This window comes from Bubalus bubalis, chromosome 17, assembly GCF_019923935.1.
Source record: "Bubalus bubalis isolate 160015118507 breed Murrah chromosome 17, NDDB_SH_1, whole genome shotgun sequence".
Taxonomy (NCBI): domain Eukaryota; kingdom Metazoa; phylum Chordata; class Mammalia; order Artiodactyla; family Bovidae; genus Bubalus; species Bubalus bubalis.
This window is the reverse complement of record NC_059173.1, coordinates 10,368,799-10,396,107: the sequence shown is the minus strand read 5'-3', so window position 1 is coordinate 10,396,107 and position 27,309 is coordinate 10,368,799. Positions and strand designations below refer to the sequence as shown.

General features: G+C 47.8%; 2 protein-coding genes and 1 long non-coding RNA gene across 6 annotated transcripts in view; 1 reads left to right on the top strand and 2 right to left on the bottom strand.

Annotated features, from left to right (window-relative positions):
* Nucleotides 1-3,634, bottom strand: part of MAPKAPK5 (MAPK activated protein kinase 5) — a 31,136-nt gene extending 27,502 nt beyond the window's left edge. The window contains exon 1 of one of the 4 annotated variants that reach the window (XM_044930081.1): nucleotides 2,946-3,634. In XM_044930081.1, the coding sequence (XP_044786016.1) occupies nucleotides 2,946-2,978 (33 nt within the window). In that variant the 5' untranslated portion in view covers nucleotides 2,979-3,634. The remainder of the gene's footprint in view (nucleotides 1-2,945) is intronic. The other 3 variants (XM_006052980.3, XM_006052981.3, XR_003104212.2) reach the window with 3 other exon arrangements.
* Nucleotides 3,635-7,004: 3,370 nt separating this feature from the next.
* On the top strand, nucleotides 7,005-26,759 carry LOC102400622. Its single transcript, XR_003104214.3, has 3 exons — nucleotides 7,005-8,738; nucleotides 20,529-20,615; nucleotides 20,940-26,759. It is a non-coding gene; the product is annotated as an uncharacterized LOC102400622 (long non-coding RNA).
* ALDH2 (aldehyde dehydrogenase 2 family member) overlaps nucleotides 14,530-27,309 on the bottom strand; it is a 25,758-nt gene continuing 12,978 nt past the window's right edge. The window contains exons 5-13 of the mRNA XM_006052974.4: nucleotides 25,012-25,123; nucleotides 24,394-24,522; nucleotides 23,671-23,784; nucleotides 21,773-21,875; nucleotides 20,983-21,167; nucleotides 18,421-18,585; nucleotides 16,589-16,746; nucleotides 15,399-15,513; nucleotides 14,530-14,959 (exon numbers count right to left, since the gene is read on the bottom strand). Of these exons, the coding sequence (XP_006053036.4) occupies nucleotides 14,927-14,959; nucleotides 15,399-15,513; nucleotides 16,589-16,746; nucleotides 18,421-18,585; nucleotides 20,983-21,167; nucleotides 21,773-21,875; nucleotides 23,671-23,784; nucleotides 24,394-24,522; nucleotides 25,012-25,123 (1,114 nt within the window). The 3' untranslated portion in view covers nucleotides 14,530-14,926. The remainder of the gene's footprint in view (nucleotides 14,960-15,398; nucleotides 15,514-16,588; nucleotides 16,747-18,420; nucleotides 18,586-20,982; nucleotides 21,168-21,772; nucleotides 21,876-23,670; nucleotides 23,785-24,393; nucleotides 24,523-25,011; nucleotides 25,124-27,309) is intronic.

The following is a 27,309-nucleotide window of genomic DNA, read 5'->3' as shown; positions in this document are numbered from 1 at the left end:
CAAAGACTGCTGACTTTGCATGATTTCACACCCCCTATTATCCTCTGTGTGCAACTTATGGTATAAAAGCCCCTGTTGAAAATAAAGCTACGGGCCTTGCTCATCGAAGCTTGGTCTCCCCATGTCATTCTTTCTTTCAACCTCTGGCTGAGTTCCCATCTGGAGCGCAGAGGCCCGCCAAGCTTACTAATTTCGCCTTGCGCTTCTAGGATCCGACCGGGGAGGCCTCAGTGTCTCCTCTCCCACGGGAGAACGGAAGGACGCCTGCGGCCTCCGTAAGTGGTGCAAACTTCTTGTCTTGAAGTTTTATTGGTCTCCCGCGTAAACCAAGTTACTCAGCCTCTTTCCTCCACTGAATTTTCCTACTGAGCTATCCTCATTCTATTACTCTTTATATCTTTGATTAATATTTAATTAAAGCCAGTGTAGGCCTGTGGCTTACGTAAGTGGTGCAATCTTCTTGTCTCGAAGTTTTATTGGTTTTCCCCATAAACCAAGTTACTCAGCCTCTTTCCTCCACTGAATTTTCCTACTGAGCTATCCTCATTCTATTACTCTTTATATCTTTGATTAATATTTAATTAAAGCCAGTGTACTTGCCGAGGCCGTCTCCCCTTTGAATTCCCTTGATCAGCCAGGGCTGGACCCCGGCCCCGGCAACCAACCTGTATTAGGTTGAACACATACAATTGGAAGATTCACCAGTGATCTATTAATAAGTACAAGAAGAAAAGCTTAAAAAAAAGTAAGAAAATCAGGTTGGACAATAGTGACCAACTGAGGAAAACCACATACAGTTCTTTCTGAACCATTCTTAAGTTGCTGTGAGCTAATATCCATTGGGTTCTTACTAAATGTTAGGTATTATAAGTACATTTTAATTAAATTCTAAAAAAAAAAAAAAAAAAAACCCTGAGCTGGGGAGATTTTTTATCCTTTTCCTATGGATGAAAAAACTAAGTGACAGAGAAATAAAGTGACTTATTCAAGGACACAGCTAAATGAATGGCGAGGCTGAGATTTCAACTCATGAGTCAACGTGGAGAAACTACTATAACCACTCAGTAACACTGCTTCCCCATTTATATATTTGCCCACTAGAACTATGTATCTCTTCTGCTCAAAACTCTCTCAGATTTCCCCTTCTACTCAGGGTCAAGCCAAAGTTCTTGCAATGGCCTAAAGGCCCTATGTACTTTGGCTTCTGGTTACCTGGCTCCAATATGATCTAGACTAACCCACTGCATTCCAGTCACCCTGTTGTTCCTGGGTCACAGGAGACCTGCACCTACCTCAGGGCCTTTGTATCTTTTGTTCCCACTGCCTATAATATCCCTCCCCAAGACAATAGAGGTTTGCCCCCTCATTCCCTTCAAAGCTCGATACAAATGTCACCTCCTCAGGAAGGCCTTCCCTGCCCACCCTTCCTAAAATAGCACTCTCCACCTTTTTTAATGTGTGCTCAGTCACTAAGTTGTGTCCAACTCTTTCACGACCACATGAACTGTTGCCCACTAGGCTCCTCTTTCCATGGGATTTCCCAGGCAAGAATACTGCAGTGGCTTGCCATTTCCTCCTCCAGATCTTCTCAATCCAGGGATCGAAATGTGTCTTTTAATTATAATCACCTGACAATGTTTATTAACTAGCTCCACCATCTAGATTGATCTACAAAAGAGGGACATCTAGGGCTCTTGACTTTTCTTCACAAGTGCCCAACACAACACCTTGCACAAAGCAAATAATGCTAGCTGAATTTAAAAACCTGCCAAATGTATTTTGATTCACAACCCAATCGTATAACTTTAGGCAATACATGATGCTGTACCAATGAAATCCAAACCGAAAGAAAAAAAAAATGTGTCTATCAAAGCAGTCTTTTGGATCCTTTAATTCTATCATTTAAAATCTGGTATTTCTTAATGTATATGTTCTGTCTTGATGCCTCCTTTAAAAGGTGAATTTTCTTTGAAATGACTGATGACTCCTATAAACTTTGTAACCCCCAAAATTGTTAGAAGTGGAAGTTCTTAATTAGTTATTGGTAGTAGTGATTGTGTCTTGATGGGGAAAATAACCCCGAGTTGCCTACCCCTCAAGGGAAAATGAAATTCCTAAATGCACAGACTTGACTTAATACTGTAAAATAAGTAAGTAATAAATATCAAACTTTAAGCTTCAGTGTTCAATTTACATAAGAAACTTAATTTCCTCAGTACAGCTGAATGGTAACTTTCTGACTCCTAGTGACTTAATGCCGCAGTGTTTGCCTGTTTAAAAAAAGTAAAAAGCGGGTTTTTTTCAAAATTTTATTTGGGCCACTTTGGAACACACATATTTGCTTTTTTTTTTTTTTTTGGTTAACAGAGCGGTATGTAAAGGACACCATTAGCTCCTCCTAAGTAAACTCAACGCCCCCCAGAAGAAGGAAAAGGAAACAGGAAAAGGGGAGGAACCACACGGAAAGGTGAAAACAACCTATTTGCCAAAGAGCAGATTTTGTAAGGTGAAGCACCTGCTGAAACTGCAGATTTCAAACAAATCTGGAGCGAGGGGTAAGATCCAACTCTCCAAGTGCTGTTGCAGCAGATCACCTGAAAACAAATTCTGATGGTACTTGGGGAGCGATCGAATAGAGTGTAGCAGGGCGCCCTACGTGCTACTCGCATCAAGTATCTCCACGCCACCCACCCTCCATTCTAGGGAAGTACAAATCACATCCCCGCTTCAAGCAGGTAAGTTGGAGGGAGTCGGACGTCCCTCCCGCGCGCTCCACAAACCCTTTGCCCTCAGCGCTGTAAAACGCAGTCCACGGAAGCCAGGAGTTGGAACCCACGGAACTGAGAGCCGAGTTGCTGGAATCTCTAAGTTCTCTCCGCTTTCTGAGGCTGAAGCCGAGAGGAATGCCAAAGAGACAAAGCGGGGAGGCATCTCCCCCAACTTACCTTGATGGCTTTCTCCATATCGCTCTCCGACATGCTCCGCGGAGCCCGCAAGGCCGGGAGCAGCGGAGGCTGCGCAGCTGCCCGATCCCACCGCAGCCGGGGGAACAAGGGGCTCAGCGCTCGGGGCCCTGGGTCTCGGGGAGACGGGCAGCAGCCGCCCCCAGGGACCTGAGGGGACGAGGGCCCCGGCGCCGGCTCGGCTTCGGCAGGCGGCTTTAGGCTGGCGGCGGCGGCAGCAGCGGCCCCCGGGAACAAGTCTTTGTGCTGGGCCCCGCGCGGCCGCCTCCCGGCCTCATCCCCGGCCGGGGAGGCAGGCTCCCGGGGCAGGGCGAGGCGGGGAAGGCCCCGATCAGGGGCGCTGTGTCGGGGCCTCGCGGGGCCGCCGCTTAGGTCTGGGTTCGCCAGGTCCTGAGGGGGATCCTGCGCCTCCGCCTCCGCCGGCGGCACCGCCGCGAAGCCGAGGCCGAGCCCGACGCCGCCGCTGCTGCTGCTCCCGCTGCCGCTTCAGCACCACACATCGCCGGGACACCCGCGCCGGGCAGCCCGGCCGGCCGCCCGCCTGCCGGCGCTGTGCCCCGCCTGAGCTCCGGGCCGCCCCTCCTGTCGCCCGACTTCGTGTCCCCACGGCTCCACGCGCCCCTCGCAGCGGTCCGCTGGGGTTTCCGAGCCGCCCGCGAACCAAGCAGTCGACTTGCAGGCGTCCGCCAAGGCCTCCCCAAGGTGGCGCCACACCCAGGACAGGCCCCGGGGCCCTCCGCAGCGCTGGCGCCGAGCTGATGACGTAAAGGAGTCAGGGGCCAGTGGGGCGGGGCTACGGGCCCTCACCAGCTGACTCTAGTGCCTGCGGGTGGCTCTACAAAGTAGTTTGTCCCTGCGCAGCGGACAGGGCTTCTGGCACGGGAACTACCCTACGGAAAGATACGGAGATAAACGACTAGTGATGGAGGCGCGGAAACTGAGGCTCCGGGCGGGTCAGGCGGTAACAAGAGTTCTATATATAATAATAGCAATAATAGTTATATATATACGGTGCGTTTACTTTACTTGAGGCTCTTTTCTTCCCTTAGTTTCTCTCATCTTTATAAAGTAGGCATTTGGCCCTTTGAGCTAAGTGTGTTCTTGTTCCCTGTTAACAGGTGAGGTAACTGAGGCTGTCCGAGAGCGAAACTCATTTGCGCACAACTGCGGACAGCTGAGAAGTGGTCAAGTCGGAACTGGGACGCAGGTTTGTGCTCGTTACTCAACCAACACAGATGACTTTTTTTTTTTTTTTTTTTTTTTTAATGCCTGGCTCGAGAAAACAAGTAATCAATGAAAGCCGGACACTAAAGCCTTTGCCTGTCAGCATCCCATCTGCGGACCAAATGCTGAACTGGGTGCAGGCCCTCCCTCCCTGCAGCCCCTAAGCCCTGGCGGCGGGGAGCAGCCTACAGCTCATGGGGTTGGCCTGGGGGCTCTGGAACCAGCTCTGCCTCAGGGGCCCCCCAGATCTCTGACCCCAAGTCTCGTTCGCTCCGCTCTTCCTCATGTCGGCATTTAGCTGGGTATCTTTCCCTTTCGGAAGGTGGAGTAGCCAGCAAGTTCAGGCTCCCATAGCTCCGTGGGAGAGAGGAGGGCCTCACCAGATGCGGCTGCTCTTCTGCCAAACCTCTCCTGGGCAAGGGGAGGTGGGGATTAGGGGTGGGGAAGGGGGCGGTGGAGAAGCCAGGCTATACCAACAGCCTATCAAAGAACCTTGCAAGAGTATTTGGTTAATCACCTCTTGGTGGTTCTTCATTCATTCACGTATTTACTGAGCACCGCTGTGTGCCAGGCCTACTCGACCCTGGGGAAAAAGTAGAAAAAAGACACAGTACATGCTCATGGATCTTTTTGTTTTTGAGAGAGGGCAGCAGAAACTAAAGAAAGAAAAGCACAGTTTGTGGATACTAAGAAAGTAAACAATGCTAAGGTAAGAGAATTAACTGGGTGTCAGGACTTTTCAAGTAGAGGATCAGGAGAGGTCTCCCAGGTGGCAACCCTGATGCTGAGGCCTCTGATAAATGAGAAGGAACTGTCTACTGGAGATCCAGGTCACTTTCTGGGCAGATGGAACAGCAGTTGTAAAAGTGTTAAAGTAGAAGCTAGGTAAATGTGGTCAAGAAGCAGCACAATCATTGTAGCTGGAGCAGGGAGAGTAGCAGAGAGCGGTAAAGGATGAGGTTGGAAAGGTGAGGAGGGTTGTATCATCTACGCCAGCGGTCCCCAGCGTCTGGAATCTGATGCCTGATCTGAGGTGGAGCTGATATAATAATAGAAACAAAGTGCAGAGTAAGTGTAATGCGCTCGACTCATCCCGAAACCATCCCCTCTCCCCTATCCCTGTCCGTAGAAAAATTGTCTTCCTAGAAGGTGGTTCCTGGTGCCAAAAAGGTTGGGGACTGCTGATATACACCTTTAGGGTCATGGTGAGAACTTTGGATTTTATTCTAAGCCACTGGAAGGTTTTCAACTAAAGAGGGGTCTGATCAAATTTATGTTTTTAAAGATAAGACTCTGCTGTATGGAGAATTAATACGGACAAGTTAAAGTGGAGACGTGAACAGTTATTAAGAGGCTGTTGGAATAGCCCAGATTATGATGATGCTTGAACTAAGACAGTGGCCATAAAAATAAAGTAGATTGGTTTATGACGTTTTGGACGTGGAATTGAAAGAACTTCCTGAAGAACTCCATGAGGAAGATGAGAATAAGAAACAAATCAAGAATAATTTTCAGGACTTCCCTAGTGGTCCAGTAGCTAAGACTCTGTCTGAACTCTGAATACCTCGGGCCCGAGTTCAGTCCCTGGCCAGAGAACTAGATCCCACATGTGGCAACTAAGACCCAGGGCAGCCAAATAAAAGCAATAAAAATAAATACTTTAAAAAAAGAATAACTTTTAAGAGACCACCTTATGCAACTTGCATAGATGGTGGTGCCATTCGGTGAATGAAAGACTTGATGAGAGTGAGAAATGTAGAGTTCTTTTTTATCTGGTTAATTTGAGGTTCTTGAGGAATGTACCAGAGAATTGGACACCTAATGGGATATATTTTGCGGTGCAGACATAGTGTCCGCTTTGTTGGCCATACGCCTACAGGACATTCTCCATCCCCCATAAAGTCGGTGTGGCCATGTGTCTATGCTCTCCCCCAATGGAAAGTGAGCAGAAGACGACATGCACATATCCAGGCCTGGCCTGGAAAATCTGTCAACAGATGCTCTCACTTACTCTGCCAGCTGGAAGATGATGACCAGGTTCTGGAGAAGGCAGGACTTTAAGATGGAAGATACCTGGATGGAAGAAAACTCTGCCCTGTTGACCTCAGCATCCTCTCAAGATTGTTATATGAGAGAAGAAGAAAAAAAAAATCTCTTTTGTTGAGCTTTCATGTGTTTACAGCTTTTTGTTACAGCAGCTTTGCCTGTTCTAACACAAATAAGAAAGTGATTCTGCAGTGAACTGTGGGAGAAAATTTTGAAATGACTTGGATTAACATTATGTACGACAGTTAGGAAATAGAAGGTGCCTTGGTTTCTTTGGTTCTTTCAGTAAGAATTTCTCAGGTCCCTCTCTGTGCCAGGCACTGTGCTACATAGTAGAGATTCAGAGATGGGGTCCGAGCCTTATGCATTCTGAGTCTCGCAGCTAAACTCAACATCTGTCATCTGCACATACTGTCCCTCTATCTAGAAACTTTCTCTCCTTAGCACACAGAGGCCCATTCCTACGCGTTCTTCAACCACATTCTAAATATTAATTCATCAGAAAGACTGGGCCTAACCCTCGTGTGTTTGTGTGCTCAGTCGCTTAGTTGTGCCTGATTCTTTGTGACTACTTGGACTGTAGCCACCAGGCTCCTCTGTCCATGGGATTTCTCAGGCAAGACTACTGGAATGGGTTGCCATTCCCTTCTCCAGGGGATCTTCTCAACCCAGGACTGAACCCGCATCTCCTACACTGACTGGCAAATTCTTTACCACTGAGCCACCTGGGAAGCCCCAGGCCTGACCCTTCAGTTCAGTTCAGTTGCTCAGTCGTGTCTGACTCTTTGTGACCCCATGGTCGCACACCAGGCTTTTCTGTCCATCACCAGCTCCCGGAGCCTGCTCAAACTCATGTCCATCGTGTCGGTGATGCCATCCAACCATCTCAACCAAGGCCTGACCCTTGGGTCAGTCTAAATCAATTATTCATATTACCTCATAATTCACTTCCTTGTACTTATCACAATTTTAATTTATATATCCACTTTTTTTCCTTTAGGGTCCTCTCCTCCATTAGATTAAATATTCTCAAAAAGGGAAGGAATCTTATCTGCATTATTAGTTCCATCCTCAACACCTAGCCCACAGTAGGTGTTTGATAAATATTTGTTGGAGAAATCAAGGAACGTGGTAGACAGCCTAATATAACCCTCAGAGATGCCTGTGCCTCTTGGAATTCATGGTCTTGTGTAATCCCCTCACTGTGCTCATGGGCTGACCTAGAGACTCACTTCAAATGATGGGCTGTCATGTCTGAGATTAGATTACAAAAAGGCTGTGGCTTCCCTCCTGGGTACCCTTCTCTTGCTTTCCCATTCTCTTGCCCATTTGCTCTGAGGAAAGCCAGCTCAAATGTGAGCAACTTTATTAGTTTCCTGAGGCTGCCATAGCAAATTACCATAAACTAGGTGACTTAAAACAATGGAAATTTATCCTCTACAGTCCTGCAGGCCCAAAGTCTGAAATCCAGGTGTCAGAAGGGCCCTGCTCCCTCTGAAGCCTCTAGGAAGGGTCCTTTCTATCTCTGCCAGCTGCTGGTGGCTCCCAGCAGTCCTTTGGCCTTCCTTGGCCTACAGGTGTATCCCTCTAATCTCTGCCTTGATCTTCACATGACTTTCTCCGTGTGCGTCTGTGTTCTTTCCTCTTCCGAAGACACCCATCATTGGATTTAGGGGTCACCCTAACCTAGTATGACCTCATCTTATCCTAACTAATTGCATCTGCAGAGACCTTTCTACATTCTGAGGTTCCATGTGACCAGGAATAGGGGAGAGGATGCTAGTCAGCCCACTATTGTTGCCCCTGGGGGGGCCCACATGTCAAGGAACTCATGTCTCACCAGCTGTCAGTGAGAACTGGAGGCCTGGCAGGTGGTCACGTAAGTGAGCTTAGCATGGATCTTCACATAGTTGAACCCTGAGATGATTGCATCCTTGGCCAACAACTTGATTGCAGCCCTCTGTACCAGGGGCACCCAGTTAAGCTATGTCCAAAATCCTGACCCACAGAAACTGTGAGATGATAAATGTTTTTAAAGTGCTAAAGTTAGGGGCAGTTTGTCATGCAGCATAGATAACTAACACAGATGTTGGTGCCTGAAAGACGGGTGCTATCATAACAGCTCCCTAAAATGTGGGAGTGGTTGGGAACCAGGCAGTGGGCAGAGGTTCTAACGAGTTGGACAAGTGTGTTATAGAAAGCCTAAATTATCTTGAACAAACGTAGCAGAGAGAGATCTGGGCTTTGGTTCTCAAAGTGTGGCTGCCAGACCAGTAGTATGGGGCACTTAGTAGATGTACAGTAAATATTTCTTCTTGGGGCCATAAGATTGGAAACCAGGAGTGTATATCACTGAAAAAAAAAAAATCCTTTTACCATGTTCATTTCATTTTCAGAAAAATTTTAATAAAAACAATGACTATCAGTTACTTTTTATTCTTCATGAAGTAGCTGAATGAGAGTGGGACATGACTGGAGGGACTGTGAGGAAATGGAGGCCCAGAGGTAAGGCAATTTATTTTTTTTAATTAAGATTAAAATCCATGTAACATAAAACTGACCATTTAAAAGCGAACAGTTCAGTGGCATTTAGTATTCAATGTTGTGCAAGTATCATCTCTATCTAGTTCAAAGACATTTTCATCATCCCCAGGGGAAACCCTTATCTGTTATCCATCAACTTTCCTTCTCTCCCTAGCTCCTGCTGCTGCTAAGTCGCTTCAGTTGTGTCCGACTCTGTGCGACCCCATAGACGGCAGCCCACCAGGCTCCCCCATCCCTGGGATTCTCCAGGCAAGAGTACTGGAGTGGGTTGCCATTTCCTTCTCCAGTGCATGAAAGGGAAAAGGGAAAGTGAAGTCGCTCAGTCCTAGCAGTGACCAGTCTGCTTTGTCTCTTTGGATTTACCTATTCTGAACATTTCATAAACATAGAATCAGACAATATGTGGCCTTTTATGTCCAGCTTCTTTCCCATAGCATCATGTTTTTGAGGTTCACGTATATAATAGCATGTACCAGTGCTTCATTAGTGTTTTATGGTTAAATAATTTCATTATGTGCATGGGCCACGTTTTATTCATTCATCTGTTAATAGACATTCAGATTATTTCCACTTTGGGGCTGTTGTGAATAGTACTTCTGTGGACATTCATGGAGAAGTTTTTGTTGGAGTCCCTGTTTGCTGTTATTTTGGGCGTGTGACCGTCGCCTTTTGCCTCAATGCACTTGTCTAGGTGTTGCCCATATACAACCACGTGGCGTGTAATGCCATCTTGTGTTTTGTTTCAACCATTTTTAAAACTGAAGTACTGCTCAGTGGTAAAGAATCTGCCTGCCAGTGCAAGACATGTGGGTTCAATCCCTGGTTCAGGAAGATCTCCTGGAGTAGGAAATGGCAACCCACTCCAGGACTCTTGCCTGGAAAACCCCATGGACAGAGGAGCCTGGCGGGCTGCAAAGAGTCGGACATGACTTTAGTGAATGAACAACAACAATAGTTAATTTAAAATGTTGTGTTAGTTTCAGGTATACAGAAAAGTGATTCAGTTATATAGATAGACTTTTTCAGATTCTTTTCCACTGTAGTTTATTGCATGATATTGAATACAATTCTCTGTGCTACACAGTAGGTCCTTGTTACCCTTTAGTAACTGTAAGTTTGCTGTGAGTCTTTTCTGTTTTGTAAATCAGCTCATTCGGGTAACACTATCTTTGAAAGACACCAGCCTGATCATTTGGTCTACCTGTCAGATCTCGGAGAGGATAGCAGTGCAGTTGTACTTACAAACACAGGGTGGCACCTAGACTTAGAAAACCCCACATCAGCCCCCCTTCTCAGGGCTGCAGGAAGTTCCTTGCATCCTTTATTCCGCCATTTCCTCTTGGGCGCTGGGCAAGGCCAAAGGCAGAAACACCAGCTTTACACCCAATACTCCTGTGACTGACCCACATCTAAAAACCCAGAGAGATTAGGTTGTTCATAACCCGAGAACTTTGTTTTTGCTTCCAGACAGCTACCTAGTGTTCTAATAGGTTTCTGTCACTAAAAGCACAAGGAGATTAATGGGTCTAGGATGTCAGAATCAACAGGATAGACATTTTCTTAATAGCTGGCATTTCTGTTGTTATTTGTCAGTTTAAGAAGCAGATTCTCTTACCATGAGTCTGATTCACAGGGATGCGGGCAAGAAATATTACATTTCTCTGTTTTCTCCAATTTACCCCAACAGGGTTTTCAGCAGCACTGGAGTATTAAAAGGTTGGCAGTTCCAATGTCTTAAGTCCTCTCCTTCAGATAAGAGCACCACTTTTCTTTGAGGATCCATCCCTCATTTTCAGCCTCAAGTGGACTAGAAGGGCCTCCAGGGCTACAAGGGTGGACGGTTAGAACTCAGGTCGAAGAGAATCACCGCATCTTTATCGCTCTGGCCACTGGTCGAGGGAAGGGCAGGATGTCACATCAGTTAGCATGAACCTGAGTCTTTGCTGGGGCTAGCAAACATGGACCTTCTCCTAGCCAGTGGACTTGAGCCTTGCCCGGTATGAGATGAGAGCTCTTGAGGTCAGTTGGTTCTTCTAAGAATCCAGACCCACCAGCACAAAAATGGGTATGGTTTAAACATGGAGAGCTGGAGCCAAGAGATGGAAACTTTTTGAACTTCTGGATCAAGCCATGGTCAGAGCCGAGATCTCAGGGTTTTGGAATATGGAGACCATATTTTTTTCACACTGACTTGAACTTGGTTTTCTGATACTTGCAAGTAAAATTTTCTTAAGTAATATATTGTGTATAGAAAATCTTCCCAGAAGTACTCTCACCTATATCATGAGATTTGGATTAAGTTGTTGGTAAGATCAGGCATTGGAAAGTCATCACCCTAAATTTTGAGGGTGCTATTTCGCATCATGGTAGGGATTTGCCTTCCCAAATCCATTTTCCTTTTATTCTTTAGAATTAAGAACTTTAATTTTAGAGAGGCACACTGACTCCCAGCTAAAAAGACAAAGTTCCTTATCCTTCTTTGCAGCTAGATGTGGCCATGTATCTTAACTTTGTCCAATTCAGTTCAGTCGCTCAGTCGTGTCCGACCCATGGACTGCAGCACGTCAGGCCTCCCTGTCCATCACCAACTCCCGGAATTTACCCAATTTCATGTCCATTGTGTCAGTGATGCCATCCAACCATCTCATCCTCTGTCATCCCTTTCTCCTCCTGCCTTCAATCTTTCCCAGCATCAGGGTCTTTTCAAATGAGTCAGCTCTTTGCATCAGGTAGACAGAGTATTGGAGTTTCAGCTTCAACGTCAGTCCTTCCAGTGAACACTCAGGACTGGTTGGATCTCCTTGCAGTCCAAGGGACTCTCTCAAGAGTCTTCTCCAACACCACAGTTCAAAAGCATCAATTCTTTTGCGCTCAGCTTTCTTTATAGTCCAACTCTCACATCCGTACATGACCACTGGAAAAACTATAGCCTTGACTAGATGGACCTTTGTTGGCAAAGTACTGTCTCTGCTTTTTAATATGCTGTCTAGGTTGGTGATAACTTTCCTTCCAAGGAGTAAGCATCTTTTAATTTCATGGTTGCAGTCACCATCTGCAGTGATTTTGGAACCCCCCAAAATAAAGTCTGCCACTGTTTTCAGTTTCCCCATCTATCTGCCATGAAGTGATGGGGCTGGATGCCATGATCTTAGTTTACTCAATGTTGAGAACTTTAAGCCAACTTTTTCACTCTCCTCCTTCACTTTTATCAAGAGGCTCTTTAGTTCTTCTTCACTTTCTGCCGTAAGGGTGGTGTCATCTGCATATCTGAGGTTATTGATATTTCTCCCTGCAGTCTTGAGTCCAGCTTGTGCTTCATCCAGCCCAGTGTTTCTCATGATGTACTCTGCATATAAGTTAAATAAGCAGGGTGACAATATACAATCTTGACATACTCCTTTTCCTATTTGGAACCAGTCTGTTTTTCATGTCCGGTTCTAACTGTTGCTTCCTGACCTGCATACAGATTTCTCAAGAGGCAGGTCTCTCTATATGTCCAAAGACATATAAATATAAGTTTTGTGGGCAGCCTCTTGGAAGTTGCCTTATAAAGTATCCCACCTTTCTTTGTCCTTTAACCGTCTTGCTTCTTGGATGTTGTTGTGATGGCTGGAATGTTAGAAGTCATATTAAACCTCAAGGATGAGGGTCATGCTGTAGGGATAATGGAACATTGAAATAGTAGGAATCACTTATTTAAAGACTCTGTGGAATCACTTTAATAGCCCTTCACTGCTCACCTTTGGGCTTCTTTTACCTGAGAGGTACATGGGCACATTCTAGGGAGCCTTCTTCCCTGCCTGCAGTCAGCAGGGGCCCTTCTTGTCCTTCCATGATGTCATTAGGTTATTGCTCTCATTGTATCTGGCACTTACATCGTATTATAATCATCTGAGTCTGTCTCTCCTCACCATGTCCTGAGCTTCTAGAGATAGTGAGTCTCACAGGTCTTAGTCGTCTTTGCATCACCACGACCTAGCACTCAGTAGCCTTCCAGTAATTGTTTATGATGGACGTATGTAGTGTGAAGAGCGTAACCTTTTCTTCCATCAGGCCCAGGTTAGGCCAGCCATCCCCCTTGGCACGGTCGGAACACCCTCTTCCTGTTAAGTCCCTATGTTTAATCCCTCTCTCTCCCTGGGTAGACCCAGGCGCTGTGAGAACAAGGACAGAGGTTTCAGCTGACCTCATGCCACCATGCACCACCTCATGCCTAGGAGACTGCCAAGATGGAAGAACAGGGGGCAGAGGGTGGCGTGAGCTCAAAATTTTGCCTTTTGCCACTCATTTGTCACGGGACTGTTGCTGCTGCAGCTCATCATCAAAGCTGAGAGAGAATCATGTTATTGGCAGTGAACCTCATTTCACCTTGAAGCAACATGAACTGGAACGTCTTGTTCCATCTGGTCATAGAATCATCACCTCAATGAGATGTAACTATTTCAGCTATAGAATGATTGAGAGTTTTTGAATACATATATAAATACGTGTTGTCCTAAGCCACTTCAGTTGTGTCCGACTCTTTGCGACCCCATGGACTGTAGCCTGCCAGGCTCCTCTGTCCATGGAATTCTCCAGGCAAGAATACTGGAGTGGGTTGCCATGCCTTCCTCCAGGGTAACTTCCCAACCCAGGGATTGAACCTGCATCTCTTACGTCTCCTGCACTGGCAGCCAGGTTCTTTACCACTAGCACCATGCAGGAAGCCCATATGTAAATATATATAATCTAAAAGGTTAAATACTAATAAACCTAATAATCTAAAAGATTCGGTTTACTTGTATTTTATTGTTTAAAATTTAGTGATACTGTTCTGCTTTCATTTTTCATGTCTTCTATTTATGACAGTTAAATGCTGCTCTTTTTTATGTACTGCAAATAAGGTGTTTTTCAAAAATTTTATCTAAATGTCAATTTAAAGAAAAAAGTAAATAATAGTACAAGTATATCATATATGACAAAAATTGTTAAGTGCTACTCAGAGAAATCAAATGAGTCTTTAGTAGAATAGGGGTCGCTTATCAAGACGTGGCTTAGCCTCAGTGAAATAAAGGCAGGGGTCAACCACTGAGTTCCACCACTCCCCTGACACTGTCTGCAAAAATTATACAGGTGTGTTTCTCAGGAAAGGATCAAACTTTTCCCCCAAATTCTTAAAGGAAGCTGTGACCCAATCATGATCACTCACAACTACTGTGATTCAGTTCTTTTTGCTCCATTTTCATTGTTCACTAAGGAATGTTCAGCTTCCTAATTTACTAATAGTACTAATTACTAACTTGCCAGGTCCCCTAACTAAAGGCAGGCAGTGTTCTGGATACAAGATTCAAAAAGTCTGAAAATACAGACCTCACTTAAAATGAGTAAACGGACATCTGGTTTTCAAGTTAATCTCTTATGAAACTGGTCCGGCAGGAATCTGTCTCATTGGTTCTGACCAAGTCTTTGAACTTACAACACTGAGAACCAGCCTTGAGTGTCGAGTGCGCATTTTTCCCGGCTTACCTCTCCGTCTCTCGGGGCAGGGGCTGCGAGTGCTGTTGAGGTGTCGAGACTCAGTGTGTTGCACAGGGCCCGCCACACATGGGCAGGCCAGAGACACCCGTTAATTACGTGCAGGATACAAAGGCTGTTTGCCCCCAAGAGGGGAGGGGCGGTAGGTGTTGACAGTGTGACACACGCGCAGAGGGGACAACATATCTGTGTGACAGCATCTCCTTGGGCTGAGACGGAGAAAGACTTAGTTAGAAAGTGAAGAGCCACAGTGTCTTTATTGGGTTTTTAGTCCAGAATACAAAGCAAGGTGCTAGTTGTTGCCTCAATGATAGTACAGGGGCCAACAATGGCTTTTCCTTCCCCTGTTAAGGCAAATTACAGAAAGAAGTGTGTCAGATGGACAGAATGAGATATTTGAATCTTTGGAAAGTCACTTTGAAAGCTAGTAGCAGCACTGCAGTGTAAAAGGCTTTCCATATACCCTTTGCCCCACACCCAGCCAATGTATTGGAAGGAACTTTCTTGATCCAAGAGATTCTTCTGGCAGAGTTTCTCTTTTGAGACCTTTAGCATGCAAGGGTCATTTTTCTTGGTCTTGTGGCTGATCTCTGAGCCTTCCATTACTGGATGAGTAAGAAAGCCAGCGTGGTTCTTTAGGAGTTCTTCTGAGGAACTCTGACTGTGACCTGTGAGGGGAGCAGAGAAGCTGTTAAATCTGCATGCTTCCCTGTGGTCCGCAGGCCTCCTCAGCTGGATGCTGCCGGAGCGATAAGCAGAAGGGCTCTCCTTATTTTCCAACATCTCGACAACCAAATGGTCGATCCGAGCAACCTGCTAGGGCTATGTTCTGCGTTAAGATCACACTCAGCCTCCCCTTGACCCAGTCTTTCTCCACTGGGGGCTTTTCCCTCTTCTCAGGCTCTATAGAACTCGGTGTATGACGAAGCCCAGCAAAGGACTGTGTAAGCACAGTGGTGGTCAAGTCCCTACTTATTCTTCACAAGGCATAGCAGAGACCGGGTCTTTACCCTCTTTGGTAGCTTCCATGGCTTAAAACAAGAAACCTGCAGTCAACACTGGTGGAGCCCGGCACAGGGAGAGGGCAGAGAAGGCACCCATACTCACGGTCTTCACTTCGGTGTACGCCTGCAGCCCGTATTCCCCCAGCTCCCGGCCACTCCCAGACAGCTTGTAGCCACCGAACGGCGACTGGGCCCCAAACACGTCATAGCAGTTGACCCTACAATTTAAGATGAGATCTCAGGAGTAACTTGCTGGGGCAGGGATGAAGTATCCTGCCCCCTCAAACCTCCTGTATTGCTCTAAAATTTAACTTTAGAGCAAATTTTACTTTAGAAAAAGGGAGGTGGAGAACCCTACTAAAATCTAGCCATACAGGGGTTCAAAAGCAGGCCGTGTGCAACAAAGCCGTAAGTTGTCTGGTCCTTCATGACATGGATGTCAATACCAGGGTGCACCAAATGCTAGCTTCCCATTTTAATGAATTGTTTTTACTAATTAGGTGCTGTCTATATGGCTCTGTTCTGGATATTTCATATAAATGGAATCACACAACGTGTGACCTTCTGTGTCTGGCTTCTTTCATTTAGTATTACATTATCCACGTTGAAATAGGCATCAGCGCTTCATTCCTTTTTATGGCTGAACATTCCATCGCGTGAATAAACCACAGTTTGTGTGTCCATTCATCAGCTCGTGGGCATTTAGGCTGTTCCCACTTTTTGACTATCACGAATAGTCTATGAATATTCAGGTACACTTTTTTGTGCAGATGTGTGTTTTTTTTTTTTCCTCCTGGGTATACACCCAGGAGTGGAATTACTGGGTCCTAGGATAATTCTATGTCGAACTGACTGGGGAACTTCTGCCAGACTTGTCTGTAGTGGGTGCAACATTTTACAGTACCACCAGCAATGTCTCCACACCCTAACCAACACTTGGTATTTTCTGTTTTTTACATTACCGCTGGCCTAATGGGTGTGACATAGGTGCTAAGCTTTGAAAACCAGGGTGACACAGATGCGGACACTCAGCGCTGGCCTCCTCACAGCTTGGTGAGGAGCCCAGTCACCCAGCTGCTTGTCCAAGAAGCGCGTCACGGACATACGCACCAGAGGGAAGTTTAATCCCCTGGAGAAGGGCATGGGAAACCTCTACCCGCTACCCCACACCCACACCCAGACCCAGGAGGCACTGAGCCTGGCACCCCAACTCTGGGATGTGAGCAGGGGATTACCAAAGAGCCTGGCTTGGGATGTCTGCCAGGGTTGTGAAGGGTTGCGGGAGGCCCTTACCACACAGTGCCGGCCTGGAGGGCCTGGGACAGGTAATTGGCCTTGTCCAAGTCCTTCGTGAAGACAGCTGCAGCCAGCCCGTACTTGGAATTGTTGGCTCTCCCGACGACTTCCTCCATGCTCTTGAACTTCAGAATCTGCATCACTGGCCCAAAGATCTGGGATGAGACAGCATGAAGGGTGGGCGTGGCAGACTGAGACCCACATGTTAGCCAGCTCTCCCCAGCGCTGAGCAGGTGGTTCCAGCAGCCCCCAGACTCACTGTGAGGGTGCTGACAGCCCCCACTCACTGGAGCACGAGGGAAGGAAGCCAGCTGGTGGCCACAGGCCTTACATACCGTAGCTTATTTCTAAACAGTCCTGTGAGGTAGGGGTTTGCACTGACAAGTTACATGTACATTTAGTTTCAAAGAACTCAAGTCAGTCGTTCAGCCAGGCACGCATCAGATGCTGAAGAAACAGCTATGAAGAAGTTAACTATGCACAAAACAGGATCTCTGATCTCAAGATGTTCCAGGTTTATCTTACACTTTCCCTGTCTTATTTCTGAGCCATTTCTTCCAGGAATCCTGCTTCCTTTTAAGTGGGCAACAGGATTTAGAAACCACAACGTGGGAATCGGGCGTGCTTCTTGTCGTTGCGGTGTGGCTGCTCTCAGCCCCGTCAGGGGAGAGCCCCAGGGAACAGATCCTGATGCAATCCAGTGACTGGCCTATGACCAGGACACGGACAGAGGGGGAGCCCAGAGGAGCTACCTGGCCCGAATGAGTGGTGGGAGGTGGGAGGTCAGGAAAGGCCCCGAGAGGTGATAATCAAGCTGGGACAGGAGCAGAAACTAGCCAAGCCAGAGTCAGGGGGAGGAGCAGGGAGGAGGAAAATGGAGTTCCAGGCACCAGCGCCCATTCTTTTTTTTGGCGCCTATTCTTAAAAAATCCATTTGCCACTAAAAGGAAGTAGGACTTTGTGAAGAAATGGCTGATGCCAGGACTGGGTAGAAAGTGTCACGAGGGAGGTGAGAAGACTGCCAGGAGCCCATATCAGAGATGGGGCATCGTGCACTGAGGGCACTAGCAAAGCAAAGGAGCCCCTGCCCTCCTTAGAAAATGAATATTTTCCCTTTCCATTGAGAATGAAAAAAAAAAAGGATCAAAGTAGTCAAGATGGCGAAAAGAGGCAGAACTTTGTTGTATTTTCCTATCCTGATTTTTGCTCTTTTTTTTTTGAATCAATGGAAGAGGGTGGCAGTGTAATATTTTCCCTGTGTAAGGCCGCTAAAGGGCTTCATCCTCCCAGGGGAGGTGGAGTGAGTCTGAACTCCACAAGGGCAGAGTACAGGTACTGGATACCCCCGGCTCTCCAGTGTCTGTAGAGCACATGGCGCACAGTAGGCAGTCAGAAATGATTTGTGAAGCAAACAAATCAATGAGACAGTTGCTGCCCTACGTTCATAATCAGTACCAAGGAGAAGAAGATCAAGGGACTCTAGCCATGTGGGGAATTCTGGCTTCTGACCTAGGCCAGTGTCCTGCTTACATGAAGTTCATGAGAAGCACCGGGAAGAGTCATGCCTTGAGTCACCGCTCACAGGGACCAGAACACACACAGGACCTGCAGGCTTGGCCAGGGAATTCAGATACTGCCCCCAACCACTGGCAGCCATAAGAGGCTGAAGAGAAGCACAAGGTCAGAAGTGAATTGCAAATGGTTTTGTCTTATGCACTGAGCCAGGATTTGACCCAAGGTCAGCAGATGGGTCATGGGTCAAGATGCTAGACTGAGCTGTCCACTTCTCCTCCTAAGAACATTCCCTCAAGCGCTGGACCCATACTGACCTCCTCCTTTGCGATGGTCATGCCGTCTTGCACATCTCCAAACACAGTGGGCTGGATGAAGTAGCCACGGTCAGCAGCCGCCCCTCCACCACACAGCAGCTTCGCCCCCTCCTCCTTCCCAGATTTGATATAGCCAAGGACCTTCTTAAACTGCGTTTCATCCACCTGAGGGAGAAGGAGCCCAGAGTTATACAGATGCTACAGCCAGACGTCTCCTAGCTTCAGTCTTAGAACCACACAGGCATGGAGATACCTGGGAAATGGGCCAGATCATGAATGCTCCACACTCAGTCACTTCAGTCGTGTCCAACTCTTTGCAACCCCATGAATTATAGCCCACGAGGCTCCTCTGTCCATGGGATTTTCCAGGTAAGAATACTGGAGTGGGTTGCATTGCCCTCCTCTAGGGGATCTTCCCGACCCAGGGATCAAACCCACATCTCATGGCTCCTGCATTGGCAGGTGGATTCTTTACCATTAGCGTCACCTGGGAAGCCCAGATCATGAATGCTGCTGCTGCTAAGTCGCTTCAGTCGTGTCCGACTCTGTGTGACCCCATAGATGGCAGCCCAACAGGCTCCCCCGTCCCTGGGATTCTCCAGGCAAGAACACTGGAGTGGGTTGCCATTTCCTTCTCCAATGCATGAAAGTGAAAAGTGAAAGTGAAGTTGCTCAGTTGTGTCTGACTTAGCAACCCCAAGGACTGCAGCCCACCAGGCTCCTCCATCCATGGGATTCTCCAGGCAAGAGACTGGAGTGGGGTGCCATCACCTTCTCTGATATTAAGCCTACCATTTTTGTTTTTCAAGTATGAGATTACTAAAAATTTTAACTAGTATGAAAATACATTGATGGTAAAGGTATGTTACATACTCTGTAATATTCATATACTATTAGAAGAACTGATAAAACAGGTTAATTATACCTCAATTTAGAAAGGAAAAAAAAAGGACTAAGCTGGTACAGCTCTTTGGGCAAGTGTCTTAAAAATTAGACAAAAAATTAGATGTTCATATCCTTTGGCCCAGCTATTTAACTTCTAGGAATTTATGCTACATGTGACAAAGGGACCTGAATAAGGATAGTCACTGGGGAACACCTTATAAAAGCAAAAAGCAGAAACAATTCTAAGTATACATCAGTAGAGGAGCTGGTTAATATAATTATGGTATATCCATATACTGTATCATCATTAACAACAGATCAATCAACGAACACAGAAAGATAGCCTAAGATATTTCTTAAAGGGGAGAAAGCTTGTAGAATGATATATGTTCCAACTTTTGTTAAAACAAACATACCAAAATATAATTCTGTGTGCGTGAGTGTGGTTGGTTACCTACGGGAAATGGACATGGAGGGGAAAAGGGGAATCTTACTTTTTACTGTAAACTCTTTTTTATGAAGTTTCTAATACAAATCTATATTACCTTAATAATTAAACAGCCACAAACCACAAAGAAAAATGAGAGAAAAAGAGATGCTGTGATGGTAGATACATGTCTTGATTCATTTGTCGAAACCCATAGAATGTACACCACCAAGAGTGAACTCTAATGCAAGCTATGGGCTTTAGTTAATAATACAACAAATGTATCAAACCAAGGCAAGATGTTAAAAACAGGAGAAACTACGGAGTGGAAAGGTTCGGGGTTTATGGGAACTCTGTACTTTCTGCTCATTTTTCTAGAAAAACAGAATCTGTTAAAAAAAAAAAGGGCTGCCTTGGCTGGCCCCAGATTCTGGGGAGTGGACACCAGCAACACAGGTGCCCTCAGGACAGTGGAGCCCACAGAGAAGCCCTCGTGGGCCCTCGAAGTGGGCTCAGGGCTGCACACAAGAGACCTGTGGGGGCAAGCATCCCTGACTCCGGACCCCACGGCTCCTCCCTGGGAGGAGGTGGCCAGCGCGGGGCCCTGTGGAGACTGAGCCCAGGACAGCTGGGTGTAAGGACAGTGCTGGTAAAAGGACCAGGATATGAGAGGAGGTGGGGGGAGAGGTACTGCTGTGTTTCTTACTGTGATTATTATTGACTATTAATTAAAATGAATACATGCTCATGGTTTAAAAAAAAAATTTTTTTTTTTTTTAAATTTTCAATCAAACAGCTCAGAAGAGTATAAAGTGAAATGAAGTCCCTCTGCTACCCATACATGGCCTTCTGCTCGCCTCCCAGAAGCAGCCGCAACGAACAGGTATGCGTGTGTCTTTCTGGTCAAGGCATTTTTATGGATGGCCAAGGTCCAGGAAACACGTGTTCCCTTTCCCATAGACACTCCTCCTATTTATTATGTGTGTGTAACTTACAAAGGGTAAGTTTAAGTGTAAAGTTCTACTGTTAGTTTCCACTTCACAGCCACTCTGGGAGTTAGGAAGGGTAGGCATTATGGGTGAGAGACTAGTGGCTCCAAGACAGCAGGTGGCTTCCCATGGGCACACAGCTGGTGCCTGGCAGAGCTGAGCCTTGGAGCCGGGCCTGCCTGACTCAGGAGTCCAAGGCCCTTTCTGCTTCTCCACAGCGGCTCCGGACACTTGAGACCTGAGTGCCACCACCGAGCTTACCTGCGGCCCCTGCTCAGTCCGACTGTCAAAGGGGTTCCCAACCACACGAGACTTGGCCCGGGCAACACTCCGTTCCACAAACTCGGCGTAAATGTCCTCCTGCACAAAGGTCCGCGAGCCTGCACAGCAGCACTGGCCCTGATTGAAGAACAGGGCGAAGTGGGCCTGCTCCACGGCCCAGTCCACTGGGGAGGCAGAAGGCAACCACGATCAGGGAAGGAAAGGCTTGGCCCCTGTGGCGGCTGCTGCCTATTAACACTGCCAACAGCACTCACGCCCGCTGGGTGCCAGACCCTGTGTGGGAACAAGACAGGCCTGACCTCTCCCTTCTCCAAGCACGGAGACCAAGTGGCTGGCAGACACGAAGAGCAGCGGTCCTAACCCGCTACGGTCCTGAAGCCAAGGGCGGCTGGAGGACAAGCCAGCTGGCCTGCGACCATTGGGGAAGACTCCCTCAAAGCAGACACATCTAGGAGCATCTCAACAGGACCGGGAGAGAGGACATGATGGAGGGAAAGCAGCCTGATCTGACAGCAGGCTGCACAGCTGGGCAAGTCAGTAGCTCAGCCCGGCTGGATTACAGACAGCAGAGAGGAGAAAGGCGGGGGACAGGCCACGGCCACACAGGCCAGAGGGCCACGCTGAGGAGTCTTTCATCCTGAGGCCCTGGGGGCAGAAACCAATCCAATGGATGATAAGGATTACAGAGCCGAGTGGGACCACAGGAGACACAGCTAGTGGCGAGTTGATATCAGACCTCTGCCTCCCACCAACCAAAAGAAAACCTTACTATCAGCATCTGACATGATGATATTGGGACTCTTTCCTCCTAGCTCCAGGGTCACTCTCTTGAGGTTACTCTTCCCCGCAGCAACCTGGATTAGGTGGCCAACCTACAGGGAGGCATAAACAGGGACAAACTCTTAGTGGAGAAGAAAAGAGCCAAACGTTCTCACGGGCACAGAACAGAAGTCCCCACAGCTTGAGGGAGCACCTGGATTAGAGGAGACCTGGAGAATTTCACCACATCTGGCCACTCACTCACATAGCAGCCCCACCCTCTGAGCTCCTAGGATGACGGCGATGTAACGACAAGTCAGAGTCACTGCCGTGTGGCTTCTACTTCCTGAGCACCATCTACATACCAGACACTGTGCTAAGTGCTTTGTGAGCATTGAGGTCAACCCTCTAAACAACCTCAGAGGGAGGGCCGACTCTCCTCCTTTATTCAGAAGTGTGGGAGTGGCAGCTCAGAGTGGTCAAGTCACTTGCCCACAGTAAACCTGGAATCAGAATTCACACTGGGCAGACTGCGTCCAGCACCAGTTCAGACTTGCCATCCCTCCTCCTCAGTGTTCTAAATGGTATCCCCCGCACACAGCAAGGATGGGGTGCTTTTCACCTCCATATTCCAAAAGCCTGGCACAAAGACACCCCTGTGCTTACATGTTGGGTGAATACACATTATCTCGGTCGGGAAACCATCCTCTCTGCCAGATTCCCAATATCCCCTTGAGGCATTGATTTAGGTGGTGACTAACCCCAGAAAGAGTGGACCGTGTCACCTCGGCCACCATTCTGCCCTCCCGCAACTGCCATCTCTACGTACAGGCTGAACGTTTGACGGCATCTTCGTCTCAGGGGAATCATTTTGAAGATCCCCTTTATTATGCTATTCAGTGTGCCTTCTCTAAAGTCATGGGATAAAGCCTCCCAAAAATTCAAGTTAGCTCTTTAGAATGAATTTTGCCCCTGCTTCCAAGGTAATTATGTTTAAGGAATCCCCAGACATCTTATACTTCTTTGTCTCTCCAGGACCTGGCCCAGAGCAGCACTCACTCATTCATTCACTCACCGAGTACTTACTCTGGGCTAGACCTTTGTTGAATAAGCTTTATCTCACTCACGCCAACCCTGGGAAGTGGGCAGAGTTATTATCCCCATTTTACAGATGGGGAAATGGAGGCTTCAGGAGGCTGACTTGCCTAAGGTCACATAGCTAAGTAAGTGCTGCTGAAACACTTAGTTTGACTCCAGTCATCTCCACCACTACACCATACCTACATCTCTACTGCATAGATACTACCATCCTCAGTCTAAACACAAATGATTGGAGCCCCCAAAGACATGCAGTGAATCACCCCAGGTCATAATGACAAGGCTGGGATTTGAACTGATGTCTCCCGGAAGCCCACTCTCTTTAATCACCAGGACAGCACCAAAGAGTCTGACACAGCCCAGGTGCTTTGACCTTGGGCAGGCCGGCACCTCTGGGCTTTAGGAGTCTAGACAGGCTTGGCTTCTTTATCCCACATGGGATGTCACCCCACCCCCTGGCCCCACAGCAGCTGGAGTGTCAACCAGTCTACAGAGGGCTCCACCCTGATGGACTCCAATGGCACACCTGGGCCCCTCGCACAAGCTACTCCAAGACAGTCCTGGGGCAGACCCCCATGCAGTGCCCAGAGGCTAATCTTATTATTATTTTTTGTTTTGATCGCACCACTTTCCGGATCTTAGTTCCCCAACCAGGAACTGAACCCTGGGCCACAGCCGTGAAAGTGACAGGTCCTAACCAATGGCCCACCAGGAAATTCCCCCAGAGGCTGATCTTGAACTCACTGTCCTCTGAGGACAAGGGCGCTTGAGCCAAATGCACCGCAAGCCTGAGGTGCTGGGATGCCTTACCTCAGTGGAGCCAGTGAAAGCCACTTTGTCCACGTCCTCATGGGAGGCGATGGCAGCTCCGGCCGTGGGGCCAAATCCAGGAATAATATTGACCACACCCGGAGGAAAGCCAGCCTGTGAAAAAAACACCAGGGACACTGGAGTCATTCTCCTGCTCCACAGAGTCCAGACAGAGGAATACGCATCCCTTCCCAGAGAGGCTGAGGGAGTCGGCCCAGCACCCAGGTAAGCAGTCTTACTGGGTGCTGCTCAGGAGCTCTAGATGGTACAGTGAGGAACCTGTTTTGTGGGATTCCCTGTGGCTGTTGCCCCTACCCCTGTGGCACTCAGAATGATAATCTTCATAGGGGTTGTTGTTCAGTCACTCAGTCATATCCGACTCTGCGAGCCCATGGATTCCCTGTCCTTCACCATCTCCTAGAGGTTGCTCAAATTCATGTCCATTGAGTCGGTGATGCTATGGAATCATTTCATCCTCTGCTGCCCTCTTCTCCTTTTTGCCTTCAATCCTTCCCAGCACTGGAATCTTTTCCAATGAAAAGGGGTCTGGCAATGAAACCCAACATAGAAAAGAGGGGATGGAGGGTCACCTAGGCTGAAGTGTGATGAGCAGAGGTGAAGGGGGTCAGGCCCTGGCCCCACCGGGGGGCCCCCTCATCAGAACTCCTATAGGACAAGCCTTTAAAAAGGCATTTAGAGGTCAAGACAGACACAGCCACGCACCTCCTTAATCAGGTTGGCCACATAGAGGGCAGTGAGTGGAGTCTGCTCAGCCACCTTCATCACAACCACGTTTCCCGTCGCCAAGGCTGGGCCCAGTTTCCAGGCTTGCATCAGGAGTGGGAAGTTCCACTGCAATCAACAACAGCCACTGCCAAAACCTCAGCCAAGAGCTACAGCAGCCGCAGAAAGCGGCAGCCAGAGAGCAGAGGTTCTCTGAACCTCTCCTGTTTCCCTCACAACTCCATTATTGATGAAGACAGAGAAGCGGGCAGGTGGCGGGGACAGTATCAGTGACTCATGCTCACTGATGCTTTTACCAATGTGGCGGCACCACGCTGCTTCACACCTCCCTCCCACCCACAGACAGCTACTCTCACTTCCACTTTTCAGATAAGGAAACCAGTTCCTAGGGGTATCAGTGACTTGCCCAAGGTCACAGAGTTCACACACGGCAGGGCTGGTTGGTTTTGTTAAAACCCATGTTCTCAACCACTGCCCAGGCCACCATCCAACATCACCCCACAGACCTTCCCACCTTGGCAATGAACCTGCCCGAGACTGCTGCCTCCCAGAGCACTCCTGATAAACCTTCACGTGTTTGTTTTGAGTCTGACTCACTGGGATGATCTGCCCACACACTCCCACAGGTTCATGGCGGGTGTAGCTGAAGTAGTCCCCGTCAATGGGAATGGTTTTCCCGTGGTACTTGTCAGCCCAGCCGGCATAGTAACTTACAAAAAAAAGAAAAATAACAACTTAATCAGTGACTGTCGGGGACCCTGTAAACCCTGGCAGAAAGCAAAGACTCAGACTGGTCCAGCTGGGTCTTTCTGATAACTGCCCTTGCTCTTGGCTTTATTTCCAAAGAGTTAGCTAACCACTAGGGTCTCAGTAATTCATTTTAGATAACTAACCTCGAAGCCTCAGACTCACCTGGGGTGCTTGTAAAAAAGCACCAAATTCTAGGTACCCTCTTCGGACTTATTCAGCTGACTCTCTGGGGCCGATGCCCAGGAGTCAGTATTTTTAATAAGCAGATATATTAAACTGTGACTGTCTTACCAGTGCAGCACCGTAGGTTACTATCTGAGAACCATGGCTCCACTCTAGTGGGAAAGTGCAAACCCATCTAACAGCTGGCACTTGTGTGCACAACACCGTACTACCACTGAGGGAGCAGTGACCAGAGACAGATCAAGGACTGAGTTACCATCCAGACACACAGGGACACCAATGGTGAAAAAGCACTGCAGGCTAGTCGAGGGCAAGAAGAGCCATGAGTGTACAGTATGTAATGATTTTCAGGGAAGCAGGAAAATGAAAGATGGGGAGAGATGCAGCACGTGGTATGAGAGAGCTTTCAGAAATGAACGTGTCTGCTGAAGTTGGCCCAAGACCAGAGTTGACCTGGGTGTGAACATGGGTGGGTGACCCTGGGGAAAAAAAAGCCAGGGAGTTATTTTGCCAGGCTGTACAAATTAAGGCACTGCTGCTCCCTTCCTCTTAGGCCTATATGGTGTGTGTCTGCATGCCTCAGGACAGATGTTGAATCAGCAAAGAAGTATACTGCTCAGACTCAGGAGGGCCTGGCGCTCTGCCTGGGGTTCACCCAGCCACTCCCTCTTGGCTATTCTTGCAGAGCACTCTCGATCTTGGCACGCCTGTCATTTGGAGCTGGAAAATTCTTCACTGTGGGAGCTGTCCTGTACCCGCTAGGATTTTTAAAGCATCCCTGGCCTCTGTGCACGAGATGCCAAGTAGCAGCCCTCCCTCCCAATTGTGACAACCAAAAATGCCTCCAGACATTACCCACTGTCCCCTGGGAGACACAGCGGCCCTGGCTGAGAAGCCCTGTCACGAGAAAGAAGCACTATTTTGTTCTCCAGCCAGTATGTCTTCGACACTGCTTCTTCCCCTCCACCCCATCCACGTGGGCACGGGGCAGCAGCCATTATTTGTATATAATGACCTGTCCACCCGAACCACAGCTGGTCAGACTCAATCAGGGCCACTCCTCCAGGAATCTGGCATGAGGACTAAGGGGCTGAGGTCAGTCTGGCTGGAATCAAGCACAGAGAAGAAAGCCCAGGTGTGGGCAGCCAGGTTCCAGCATGCAGACAGGCCCAGGCCCTAAAGAGGGTGGGGTAGTCGATCAAGAGAAGCACGCAGCAAGGAGGCAGCAGTGACAGTCAGTGGCCTTGCTGGTTTAGACCCCTCACTCTCTAGCTGCCCAAGTTAGCCCGAAACCTCTTATTCCTCATCTTGTATTTCTCGGTTATTAAAATGTTTATGGTTAAACCCAAAGCTAGCAAGAGGAAGCAAATAATGGAGAACAGAGACAGATGAAATGAAAAACAGAAGAACAACAGAATCAACAAATTCAAAAGCTGGTTCTTTGAAGCGGTCACTAAATTGACAGACCTTTAGCTAGACTAAGGAAACAAGAGAGGGACTTCTCTGGTGGTCCAGTGGCTAAGACTCCGCACTCCAAATGCAGGAGGCCCAGGTTTGTTCCCGGGTCGGGGAACTAGATCCCACATGCCACAACTAAAGATCCTGAATGCCACAACTAAGACGTAGCACAGCCAACTGAATAAATAATGTTTAAAAAGAAAAAAAGAAGCACAAATAACTAAAGTCAGAACTGGAAGTAGGGGCATTATGATTATAAAAAACAAGATCGAAATGATTAAGCGAGAATGTGATGTGCCACTATAGCCAACAAAGCAGATAACCTCAAAGAGAGGGACAAATTTCAGCTAACCCGTCAATTACCAAAACTGAAAGAGAAGACATGTGCGACTCAATTACAGTCTTGGTACGGAGGTACGGTCCCCGCTGAGATGGAGTCTCACGACGTTCCCCCAGCTCCTGTGAGCCTTTCACAGCCCTCCAGCAACACTCCCCACCCACTCA